This window comes from Gossypium hirsutum, chromosome D12, assembly GCF_007990345.1.
Source record: "Gossypium hirsutum isolate 1008001.06 chromosome D12, Gossypium_hirsutum_v2.1, whole genome shotgun sequence".
Taxonomy (NCBI): Eukaryota; Viridiplantae; Streptophyta; class Magnoliopsida; order Malvales; family Malvaceae; genus Gossypium; species Gossypium hirsutum.
Window position 1 is genome coordinate 63,192,209 of NC_053448.1, and position 13,657 is coordinate 63,205,865.

At 33.9% G+C, this 13,657-nt stretch overlaps 2 protein-coding genes across 2 annotated transcripts; both read right to left on the minus strand.

Annotated features, from left to right (window-relative positions):
- Positions 1-1,007: 1,007 nt before the first annotated feature.
- LOC107941539 (peroxidase 31) lies at positions 1,008-2,336 on the minus strand. The gene has a single exon (XM_016875084.2). It carries the CDS (start codon positions 2,184-2,186, stop codon positions 1,182-1,184), a length of 1,005 nt encoding a protein of 334 aa, XP_016730573.2. The 5' UTR covers positions 2,187-2,336; the 3' UTR covers positions 1,008-1,181.
- A 1,039-nt stretch (positions 2,337-3,375) lies between these two features.
- LOC121224464 (putative DNA glycosylase At3g47830) lies at positions 3,376-6,938 on the minus strand. The gene is made up of 4 exons (XM_041107841.1): positions 6,347-6,938; positions 5,709-5,909; positions 3,763-3,819; positions 3,376-3,683 (listed from the first exon to the last, which is right to left on the minus strand). The coding sequence occupies exons 1-4, from the start codon at positions 6,722-6,724 to the stop codon at positions 3,453-3,455; spliced, it is 867 nt and encodes a 288-aa protein (XP_040963775.1). The 5' UTR covers positions 6,725-6,938; the 3' UTR covers positions 3,376-3,452.
- Positions 6,939-13,657: the final 6,719 nt, after the last annotated feature.

Sequence of the window (13,657 nt, forward strand, 5' to 3'; positions counted from 1 at the left end):
TACTTTGGAGCTTTGAGAAAAACGTGCCCTAACTTACTGGGTTTTGATTTTTTTATTCAAATAATTGAATATCCTTTTTAAAACTTTAATGCATGAGACAAACTTAGTTCCGAGGGTTAAAATGTCGTATCCTAACTTACTGGATGTGACATCTTATTACTTCGGGACAAGTAGGTCTTAACATCAAATTCGATTTATTAAGGTTTTTAAAGAAGATCATATTTTAAAATCTTTTCAAATCTTCGACATTGGGACGTTAATTAATCAATTAGGTACCAATTTTTGGGCGTTACGAGGGTGCTAATCCTTCCTCGTACGTAACTGACTCCCGAGCCTGTTTTCTCGAATTTTGTAGACCAAAATCATTATTTTAATAAATCAAAATATTTTATTAAAATGATTAATCTCAAGGTAACTCGATCACACTTCGAAAAAAAGATTAGTGGCGACTCCATTTTCGTTTTAAAAGTCAACCTCATTTTTCAAAATAAAAATGGTTTCGACATGATATAATATTGAAAATTTTTAATACCTTTGATTCACTAATCAATTTATTAACAGTTTATTAATAAATGCAAATTTTATTAAATTTAACATTTTTATTGAAATAGAATTGTTATAAAAATAAAAACAAAAAATAAATTGTAATCACACAAATATATACATGTTATAGAAATGGATATAATTGATTGAAACATGAAAATAACTACATGGCACAATTAATTAAAATATAGTAATAAAATTTAGAATATTTTGAAAATAATACCTATTAATGGTAGCTCCAAAATTAGGAGCTGAAAATAAATGATATAACGATAGATAGGTATAAAATACAAATTCTTATCCATATATACATACATACATAACGATGCTGGTGCAGAGAATCAGAAACGGATGCCATCATCATTTGCAACATCGAAAACCATCCATTCCATATAAAAATCATTTGGTTTAGTATTCATTTTATAATTTATAAAATAATAAAAATTTAATTTAATCTTTTAAAATTATAAAAATATAAAATTTAATTTCGATTCCAAAATTTGTTTCTCCACTTCGCTCCTGGTTTGGATGAAAAGAAAATTGCAAATGTAATAGTAAGAGAATACAGTCTCTTGATCGATGATTTTAGTATGATATATTGCTCACATTATCTATGGCCACCGCCAGAAAAGAAGTGTTCAAATGTGAATAGAGTTAAAAGCATCGCATTTCCGCCTGACTTCTCCTTGATTCCCAGTCTTAACCCCATTAAGGCTAAGCTTCTCAATTGCTCGAGCGAAATCATTGAAAAAAGCAGTCTGGTTTTTAGCATACAATTGCACGAAAGGCCTGGTTTTGGGGTTCTGGAACAGCGCATTGTCAGATTCCAACAGCCCCATTCCCTTCTCCAAGTTCTGGTAATAAAGATTGTCAAACTTGGATGGAGTCATTACATCATTGAAAGCTGACATTGCAGGATTCTTCTCATAGTTGTGACAGAGTTTCTTTAGAGCCTCGGCATACTTGGGATTATAAGCAGGATCGGTGGGGACAGTTTTGCTATACCTGAAGAGCCCGTAAGCGAACTCCTTGCAGTGAGCGAATCCGAGGGTGTGGGCACCGGTGAGGGCGACCAATTCTTGAACGGTGAAGTTCTTGGATTCAAACTTTTTGATGATCTCATCCATGGTCATGTTAGCCAGTGGCATGTGCCCTTCTACGCTGGACTGAGTGGACACCAGGCTGTCCTTGCGGCCAAGGTTAACGGTGTAGAAGGGTCCCCCAACCATGGTAATGGCGTTACGTGTGGCCAAGGCGAGGATGTCGGCGCAAGAGACAATGCCGGGGCAGGAAAGCTCGACGGCAGTCTTGGCACGTACAATTACGTCGAAAGCATCGCCGGGAAGAGAGAGGTTGATGTCGGCGTCACGTTCGGCCTTGTTGAAGGAATTGCTGGAGATGAGTACGGAAGCGTCACAGCCTCCTATCATGCAGTCGTGGAAGAAGAGGCGAAGGGTGCCAGCGGCGGTGGTGGGGTTGCTGATCTGTTTGGTGGTGACGACATCTCGAATGATGTTGTCCAAGTTAGGGCAAAATTGCCTGTAATAGTCAGGCGAAAGTTGGGACTGTGAGAGTGAGAAAGGGATATTGGAGAAGAAAAGGGGAAGGAGGATGAGGAGGAAGAGAAAGGAAGGAAAAGCCATGGGTTCCTTTAGCTTCCTGTCCCTCAATGGAGGGACGGGGGCAGAAAAAGAACGCTAATGTCTTGAATTTTGCGCCAATATCCTGGGGATGCGTCCACCTCTGATCTGCTCTCTCGTGCTTCCCTTCCCTCCCTCTTTATTTTAACCCTTTTTCCGTTTTTTCTGTTTTTTCATTTTGGGTTTTTCTTGTTTCCATCCTAAAATTTGGGTGACTTGGCTTTTTCTACGCTTCCCCACTAACATTTCCCATCTGGATTATCTTTTAAATAAAAATAATTTCAAAATTAGCAATATATGTATAAATCATTTTTATTTGCATATTATTTTACTATTTCTAATACTTATTCATATTAAATCACTTCTTGCGTGTGTTTGTTCAATGTTATGGGATAGGGGGGTTGTAAAAGGTTTTTCTAAAGAAAATTTTGTCCTTTCCAATCACTTTAATCCAAAATTCAACCTAACTTCCAATCGAACAATCTTTTCTTTTTGTTATTTTTACATTTATGAATGCTAGGGATCTAAACCAAAATTGAAAATTGAATAAATAAGCTTTTTGGTATTCTTTTGACTTTTTAACTTAGATTAAAATCCCAGTTGATTTGAAAGTCTATCTATTTACCAATTTTTTTATTTAAAATCATTATTTAAGTTAAAAAAATGTTTTTCAACCTCAACCCAATTACCTTAATTAGAATTAAAATTAAAATAGCTTCAAGGAACAACAATTATAATCATTCATCGAGTAAAGAGTGTAAATAAAAAAACAATTCTAATTTTTTTATGCACAATTATCTCTGAGACAACTCACATATATATTAGTGGTGAGTCATTCATTTTATATATTTATTGAGAAAATATGGAAGAGTTCAAGTATAACTGAAAGTAACGTGTGAGTCCTCAAACAAAAAGGATAGCAATTGGTCACTTGCTAGTTATTAAACCCCTATGTTGACCTCTCTAGGGCAGCATGAGGCTTACCTTGTACGACAAGCTCACACCCAATGCTTTCCACTCTTGGTTTGAGTAAAAAATCAAAGGTAAATTATATTGCTATTCGCTCAATTATTGGTAAAAAAAAATTTTATTCACCAATTACTAAAAGTTACAAAATATCACTCAATTATTTGATTTTGTCTTTTTTTTATCACTAACTATTAAATAGCTAACAAGAATATGACATGACAGCTTTTTAATTTAGCATAATAATAACTTTAACCCTCAATATTTATACATTATGTCAATTTAATCTTAATTCTAAAAAATTTAACCCTCAACAACATTTACACTTAGGGGACAGGAACAATCTTTGGATGTCAACTTTTTCTGGCTACTTCCTTTCATCGTGCATTTGCGACAAAGCTTACCATGTGTATACAGAAGACAGTTCAGATCAAACTTAAGTTCGTTTGGGATCCTACGGTTGAGATGAAGGTATGTCTTATTCCTGTCCGCTACAGCAGGGACCCAACCGATGGCCCTAGCAATCTCAAACACCTGCAAAGATATTTGAGAGCTAATAAATAAGTTTCAAATATTAATTTAAACACAACTGGAACAATCTGTTGCTACTCACATGTGTGTCCACTGGGAAATCATCTTGCTGAAGATTGAACATCAAAACACAAGCCACCTGTCAGGCATTGAGAGTTGAGGATTTGTATGGTTAATCTGAAATTTCAATGCTGGTAATATTAAGCAATTTAAAACACGTGATAACTCCAAAAACAGATCACAATCCAAAGAGTTTAAACAGATAAAATATTAAATCTAAACGAGAGACCAGCATTGGAAATGACCAGTAATAGAAATCTTTAACACACTACCTAAACCTAGTCAGTTTGATACAAGGTCTGAAGCATACAGATATCTGATTAACATACATGCTGTAATTCTGTGAATAACATGCAAACTAGCATGGATTGAATGACAAAAGCATGTGATAAATTTAAGTCAAATACCAATGAAATGATGGCAGTAAAAAGAGTAATACCATATTCTGGTGATTGTGAAATTCAATTCAACACCCTTGCCAAATTAAATAACTGAAGATAACATTTATGTATTAGATAAAATGAAGATGATCAGGAAGAATAGCACAGGCTTAAAAATGATCGACACTGATAACAAAGCTTATATATTCCATTTTTCTTTCCTTTCTCAAATTTCAATAGATTTCATATAGAACATTGGCAAAGTCAATGAACATATCCTTAACATCATAATTCAACAGGACACTGATTCATTCATCAACGGTTACACACACATGCAATTATGTAAGTGAAAATACATAGAGAATTCATCAAACTTGAGCGCAGGATCCTGCAGCTTGTCACTATTTTCCATGCTGAGATATTTTCAACAATTAATTCCATGGGTACAGATCAAAGGGCACTTGTAGCACTTTCTGCCTTAATAATAAGCACCTGAAAAAGGCCTTACAACATTCTATACAGCAAATTGTTAGACATTCTCATGTACCATGCACACATACAAAAAAAATAAAAAAAAACATTTAGACTATCTGAGTTTCATATTATCTTCGTAGTACTCGTTCATGAAATATGAAACTAAAGAGATAGATATTATTAAAGGGAAGATGCACTAAATAAATTATCACAGGACCACTAAGGTCTTTTATCTGTATCTTTATTTCTAGAAGCAGCTATCCATACTGAATTAGGACAGATGCAGCAATGAGTAAATCTTGGGATGAAATGGGCTCCAAAACACACACCACAGCAATCAACAAAAAGGTGAATATCTCTAGAAGTTTTTGATGTTTCCTATTAGCAGTTAAGACATATATATATCTTCAGTGAATAACATGTTATTAGTAAATAGAGTAATATCCTAGTAGGCCAAAAGTTGAGTATTTTGCTTGACTGCATCTAACTGCAATGACCTTAGGAACCTTTGGTTGAGTTACTAATAATCAAGTTATTTTTTTCCTTCCCTTGAATAATAAAATGAACTATGGATATACTCAGGAGGATCACAGAACTTATAGGATGATATTTAAGAAAGAAAAAGAAGTATAACCAAAAGGACATTGATCAAAGACTACAAATGGAGTGAAACTATGATTGAGTGGCAGAAACATTCTATTAAATGGAACATGGAATTTACGTGATCACAGACATGCATGAATAGAGTCAAATTGCGCTTAAGGCAAAGTAGGTGATTGAAGATGTCAAAAGTACATTACTCTTGTGCTTTCAGCATAAAAGGAAAAACAGACTGATTTAAAGGTTGCAAGAGAAAAAACCACAACAACAAATCTGGCCTTTTGAAAAGGTAAGCAACAAAAGCAAATTTGCCATGGACAAGAAAGGCATAAATTTAGTTAGTAGCACACACAAACACATCCATATGAAAGATAGGTCTATCCAAAGCGCAAGCATTCTCTAATTTTCTACAATGCTTAAAAGGAGTGAGCAATGCTTATTTCCTTTCTTTCAATAGAAGTACTGAATTCAGATTACTTAACATATATGCTAAAGTCCATTCGTGGAAACTTACTGTCTTAGGGCCAACTCCTTTAAAATTGGAGAGCTCAGACTTCATTTCATCAACCGACAAATCTCGTAAGTACTCCAAGCAGAGTTTGCCTTTTCTCTCATGCAGACAACTCAACACATTCTTAATACAAGAAGCTTTCCTTGGTGCTAAGCCGCCACATCTTATTGCATTTTCTAGACTTTTGGTTTCAGCAGCATATACCTGAAGTAAAACTGACGTTAATACATATATCCCAATCCATCTGATTAAAGTGTGACTCCAAATTGGAACACCCTACAAACCAAAGTATTCAAACTCACCTCTAAAGACTAAAAACCCCTAAAGCCAACATAACTTAAGAAGCATTTTAACTAAAACAACACAATACCATCAAATGCAAAAGCAATTAAAAACATGTAAAATGTTCCACACACACACACACACATATCCAATTCATCATCAACCAAATACATAACAAGAGCTTTAATGAGAAAAGGGAATTCTTGTTATTAACGGATAAACCATGAAGCCAGTAAAAGCAAATAATTTAAAACTAACTATAGGTCCAAAGTCATAAATACCCATCAAGCCAAGACGATCAAAATTAGAAAGAAAAAAAAAAGTTGCAACAAAATGGAAGAAAATCTCAGAAAGCTTACATCTTCCCAGGTGGGAAAAACAGACTTGAGAGAAGCAAAAGCCTTTTGGGAATTAAGCTCAGTAGTATTCTGAGAGAGCACAATTTTGATCAGACCATCCAACACGCTTTCTTCCTTATGATCCCCATCATCACTGTTAATCAACGGCTCTGACTGTGCTTCGTTACTGAAGGGCTCCATTTTCATGAGTCTGTGACGGCGGTACTTGAGGAATTCTGGAGGGAAACCATGGAGAGCCAAGAGCTCGTCTCTTACGACTCTACATTCTTCAGCGGTGGGTCTATGGTGACATGGGTATGGCTCTTCAGTGGTTGATTTGGGTGATTTCTGGGACCGCCCATCCAGCTGAAGCTGCTTTCTTTTGCAGGTTTTCTGCATTTTTTATTTCGCGCTATTGTTAATGACAGACGATACCGCACTTTTGAAATTTTTTTACAGTCATCAAGTAAATTTTTTATTTTAAAATGTAATAATAATAAATTTAATAGAAAAAAATAATTAGACCTAAAACTTGAGATCTGAAAGTTACATGGACAAAATTTTTAGAAATAAAAATAGAGTGATTAAATTTAAGATATGTGAACCTTGGAGCAAGTTTCAATGTATCTAAAAAAGTGTTTTTAAAAGATGAAATATCCCCTATAGTTATGACATCTATAATAATTTTATTTTTTAAACAAAAACAAATGAAATAAAAAAGGGTTTTTTATAAAATCGAAAACTAAAATTAAGTTAAAAAGCTAAAACGTTGAAAGTGATAATTAAAAGTTTAAGAAAATTAATAGTAAAAATTTCTAAACAAACGTAAAATTTTGATTGATAAATTTAATCATTGACACAATGATGTTTTCAATACCTTTAGTAAGTTAGTTGTAGTTAACTTAAAGCCGAACAATTAGTCTATCTTTGCTTTTTTAGTACCCAAGAGGTAATTCGTTTGAAATTACCCTAACTAATAAATAATCGTGTAACTCAGCTGTAATGACCCAAAATTCATGGGCATCGGAAAAATATAATATCGGGCCTCCGTCCTAGTAAATTGAGTTCGAAAATAATTATTAGAAATACTTACTAGACTAATTGTGTGTTTAATTAGATTTTAGATAAGTGAATTTAGCTTAATTATGAGTAATTAGCAAAAAGAGATTAAATTGCAATAGAAGTGAAAGTCTAATTATAGATTAAAATAAAAAAATAAAAAGGGCTAAAATGGCAGTTAAGCCATTTATATGAAATGAGGCAGCATATCTGCATTAAAATCCAAAATTTATTTAGGTTATATATAGATATTATATGTATATAATTAGTATAATTATTAAACATTATTATGGTTTTATATTATTATTATTAAATAAAGTAATTAGTAGACAAATGGATGGTGATAAAATAATGCATGTGTAAATAAAATATGTATATATTTGTAATTTGTAGATTTAATTTGCTTATTAATTAAGTATAAGATATTTATTATTCATTATTAGTTATTAGTTATTAGTTATTATTAAATTAAAAGATATTTAATAATGAAATAATTAGTATAAGATTTTTTGGGTAATAATAAATTATGATTTTGCCAAGTGTATGGTAAAAATAAAATACAAGTGTATTACATTTATTTATTTACTTAAAATTTAAGTTAAAGATATTTATTAATTAAAATTATTATATTAAAAGATTTTTTTTTGATGAAGTAGTTAGATTAAGACAAATGTAAGGTTGTGATATGGTACAAATGTATTAATTATATTTGTTGTTAAAATAGATATTTTATAAATAATAATTAATTAAACATAAAGGAAATTTAATAAAGGAAATAAAGTAAAGTAAGTTAAAATAAAAGAATAGAAGGAACAAAAGAAAGGAAAGAAACAGAATAGAATAGACGAAACAGGAGAAACAGGGGAGAAAGAAGAAAAAGAAGAAAATAGGGAAAATAGGGTTTTTGAAGCTTGAAATTTAATTTGGTAAGTCAAATTAGCCCTTTTCTCTTAATTCTAATGTTTTAAAAGCTTTAAAACAAAGTTTTGATGGAATTAAGTTGATATTTTGTAAGTTCATAGGTTTTCAAGAATAGTTTATGTTGAATAAATTGTTGAATTAGGGATTTAATTGAATGAATTTTAAGTTAGAATTGATAAAGGGATTAAAGTGCAAAAGAAACTATAAGTTTTATGTTTTAAGGACTAAATTTAGAGAAATTCGAAATTAGCAAAATATGCTGAAATTTTGATAGTTAAATTTTAGTTTGGATGAAATTTGAATAGAAATAGAGTGTGAGTTGAATTAGGAAAGTAAGTGAATTTAGTTAAGATTAAATTGAGAATTAGGAAGAAATTGAATAGAAATTCAATTATTTATTATAATTAGTGCTGTAATTAATATTACAAATTATTATTACTTTCGTAGCTAACAAATAACCCGAGGCATCGGCGTCAAAAGGAAAGGAGAAAGTTATCGAGGACTAAAACGGGAGAATAACAGTTTGTATTACTATAATTCAAATTATTTATTTTTAAATGTTAAATTTTAATTTATGTGTCTAGTAAATGAAATGTGAGGTAAGTATTAATATTATTATTATTATTATTAGTGGGAATTAAATTGAATAGTTGATATGAAATAATATTTGAATTGTTTGTTGATTGAAAGCGGGAAATGAATTTGAATCGAATTGTGAATGGTATTAAATTGTATGGAAATGTATTGAGTTGTGAAAATGTGTGAAGTTGTGAAATAATTATTGATTGAAAGGTGGAAAAATGATTGAATTGAAAATGTGAGAAATTGTGATTGAATTGAGAATATATGTGATTTAAATACCCTATTAACTAGTCGGGCTGAGTCGGATATAGTTGGCATGCCATAGGATTGGAAGAGTTCAGGGATACTTCGACCTCGAGTCGATGAGACACTGGGTGTCACTATATTTCTTCGGATAGATTCGATGAGGTACTGGGTACCAACTTTCTTCGGCTTTGCCGATGAGACACTGGGTGTCAACTATTGCTTCGAACTATCCGATGAGGCACTGGGTGTCATTCTGGTGTGTTTGGTTGGATCCGTGTATCCGCCAAAATCCGAGTTTTGTTAATAGGGTAAATGATGAAATTATAAACCGAACGAGTTGGTCAAACGAGCTACTGAAATGAAGTGAAAAAGTTGAATTGTAAATTGAAATGTGATATGAGATGGAGGAATGAACCTAAGGTTCATGATTTATTCAAACTCAAATTTGGATATACGATATTGGTTGATGAATTGCTATTGTTGAAATATTGAATTTAAATTGTATATACGAATTATGCATTACATGTTTATTATTGTTATAATTTGAATTATGGTAATACCACTGAGTATGAAATACTCAGCGTACGGTTGTTTCCGTGCGCAGGTCGATAGAAGTCAAAGGTCCCGGTTCAGCATCCAGATTAATCCCGACTTCAGCATAACTTTGGTGATGTATATTTTCTTTTGGGTAATGTGGCATGTACATAGGATGTGTATAAAGGTTGTTATGTTTTAATATAAATGGTTAAAAAAATGTTAGTATTAAAAGTTTATGAATTATTATGAAAGAAGTTTATCTATTTTGATTTATTTATTACCTTGTTAAATTTTAAATTGATATTACGTTGATTGAGTTTGATTAGAAGTAATTAGAATAGAAAATGTAAATGTGGAATGAATTGGTTGATTTGGTTATATTTTGGAAAAGATATGGTTTTAATTGCAGGGGGTTCTATGTAAAAATAAGCAGAAATGTTGCCGAAATTTTTATAAAATTTATAATAATAATAATAATAAAGAAGAGATGAAGTCAATTGGTAAATAAACATATGATTTTATGATTTTATTTCAATATGTTTGTTAGTTATTTAAGAATTCTTTTTGTAAACTGTCTGATATGTCCGGTAATGCCTCATAACCCTGTTCCAGCGATGGTTCGGGGTTAGGGGGTGTTACAGTTGTTGGTATCAGAGCTATCAGGTTTAGCCGATTCTCGGCCTAAATCGAGCTCGGAATTGAGTCTAGATGTACATGCCACTGTCGAGTCGAAACTGAGTCAGGATTTTTGGATGCTAACCTATTTGTTTGTTTTGTTTTATAGATTAAAGATGTCTGAAGAAAGAATAAATGCATACTTATGAAAGAATAAATGCTAACCTATCCGTTGGGTAACCAACCTCCTAACGTAGAACGGGAAAATGCTAGAGGAAGAGATGAATCTCAATTACTGAGAATTATAGCTGATGCACTACAAAGAGTAGCGGGGACTACTCCTGCTACGACTCCAGTACCTACTCAAAGACGGGCCCCGATAAAGGAACTGAGAAAATATGGTGCCACTGAATTTATAGGTCTAAAAGGAGTCGATCCATCCGCAGCTGAAAATTGGATGGAGTCGACTAAGAGAATTTTACAGCAGCGGGACTGTACCCTCCGGGAGTGTTTAATCTGTGCTGTATCGTTGCTACAAGGAAAGGCTTATCTATGGTGGGAATCAGTAGTTCGACATATACCAGAGAATCAGATAACGTGGGATCTATTTCAGAAGGAATTTCAAAAGAAATATATTGAAGAGATGTATATCGAAGACAAGAAACAAGAGTTTTTAATGTTACAACAAGGGGATATGTCAGTAATAGATTATGAGAGGGAATTCTCTAGACTCAGCAGATATGCCTCCGAGTTTATTCCTACAGAAGCTGATAGTTGTAAAAGATTTCTATGGGGTTTGCGAGACGAGATCAAGTTACAGTTAGTATCTCATCGGATCACTGAGTTAGTAGATTTGATTGAGCGGGCTAAAATGGTGGAACAAGTTCTGGGCCTCGATAAAAAGACTGAAGTTGTTAGACCAACCGGGAAACGTACAGAAACTACGAGTTCGAACCATCATCCGAAAAGACCAAAGGAGTCTCAAGGTGGTTGGAGACCTAGTTTCAGATCAGACAGAGGCGGTAGAAGTAGAGGAAGACAGACGACAGTATCTACTGGCAGTGTGAGAGGCCCTTCTCGAGAAATAGAAATTCCAGACTGTCAGCACTGTGGAAAGAAACACAGAAGGGAATGCTGGAAATTAACTAGAGGTTGTTTCCGATGTGGTTCTACAGACCATTTCATTAGAGATTGTCCGAAAGCTGATAGTACTGCTCCCGTGACATCACAGAGATCAGTATCTACTGCTAGAGGCAGAGGGACAGGTAGAGGTAGCTTGGTTTCAAGGGGAGGAGGTAGTAGAAGGAGCAGTGATATTGGTACCCAGCAGTCTGAAGCTAAAGTACCCGCCAGAGCTTATGTGGTCAGAACACGAGAAGAAGGCGACGCCCACGATGTAGTAACAGGTATATTCTTACTATATTCTGAGCCTGTTTATGCTTTAATTGATCCCGGATCTTCACATTCTTATATAAATTCAAAATTAGTTGAATTGGGAAAATTTAATTCTGAAGTATCTAGAGTAACTGTAGAAGTGTCGAGTCCGTTGGGGCAGACAATATTAGTGAATCAGGTTTGTCCAATATGCCCGTTAATTATACAAAATAAAACTTTTCCTATTGACCTGTTGATTATGCCATTTGGGGATTTTGATATAATACTGGGGATGGATTGGTTGTCTGAACACGGAGTGGTATTGGATTGTTATAAAAAGAAGTTTAGTATTCAGACAGAAGACGGGGACAGAATTGAGGTGAAGGGTATCCGTACTAATGGATCGACACGTATTATTTCAGCAATTAAGGCTAGTAAATTGCTTCGACAAGGTTGTACAACATATCTAGCTTATGTTATTAATTCTGATTCGGTGGGTAGTCAGTGTAGTCAGATCAGAACTGTATGTGAGTTTCCAGATGTATTTCCTGAAGAACTACCGGGCATACCACCTGACAGAGAGGTTGAATTTGCTATAGAAGTGTACCCGGGTACAGTACCAATCTCTACACCTCCGTACCGAATGTCGCCCACTGAATTAAAAGAGTTGAAAGTGCAGTTGCAAGACTTGCTAGATCGTGGATTTATTAGACCAAGTATTTCACCTGGGGGAGCTCCGGTATTGTTTGTTAAAAAGAAAGATAGATCAATGCGGCTTTGTATTGATTATCGACAGTTGAACAAAGTCACAATCAATAACCGGTATCCGTTGCCTCGTATAGATGATTTATTTGATCAGCTAAAAGGAGCTTCAGTATTTTCGAAGATTGATTTGAGGTCTAGGTATTATCAATTGAAAGTAAAAGAAAGTGATGTGCCGAAGACAGCTTTTCGTACAAGATATGGTCATTATGAGTTTTTGGTGATGCCGTTTGGGTTGACTAATGCTCCAGCTGCTTTTATGGATCTGATGAATCGTATTTTTTAGCCATATTTAGATCAGTTTGTGGTGGTTTTTATTGATGACATATTGGTTTATTCGAAGTAAGAGTCAGAGCATGATCAGCATCTCAGAACCGTGCTACAGATTCTGCGAGAAAAATAGTTGTACGAGAAACTAAGTAAATGTGAATTCTGGTTATCAGAGGTAGTATTCTTGGGACATGTTGTATCTGCGGATGAGATTAGAGTTGATCCAAAGAAGATCGAGGCAATTGTTCAATGGAAGGCACCAAAGAATGTATCAGAGGTACGCAGTTTCCTTGGTTTGGCTGGGTATTACAGAAGATTTGTAAATGGCTTTTCGAAGATAGCTTTGCCGTTGACCAAATTACTACAGAAGAATGTTCCATTTATCTGGGATGATCAGTGTCAGAGGAGCTTTGAAACATTGAAACAAATGTTGACAGAGGCACCATTTTTAACTTTACCAGAATTGGGGAAAGATTTCATAGTGTACAGTGATGCTTCTTTGAATGGTTTGGGTTGTGTATTGATGCAGAATGGAAAAGTAATAGCTTATGCATCTCGACAGTTGAAGCCACATGAACGCAACTACCCGACACACGATTTGGAGTTAGCTGTTGTAATCTTTGCATTGAAGATTTGGAGACATTATTTGTATGGTGAGAAATGTTATATTTATATTGATCATAAAAGTCTTAAATATCTTTTGTCACAAAAGGAGTTGAATCTGAGGCAGAGACGATGGATAGAACTTCTAAAGGATTATGATTGTGTTATAGATTATCATCCAGGGAAGGCAAATGTGGTAGCAGATACATTGAGCAGAAAAGCAGCGGTTGAATTACGGGCAATGTTCGCTCGGCTTAGTATTAATGATGATGGAAGTTTGTTAGCTGAGTTAAGAGTCAAGCCGGTAATGTTTGATCAAATCAGAGCAGCACAGTTAAAAGATGAAAAAAGAGAAATTGTACA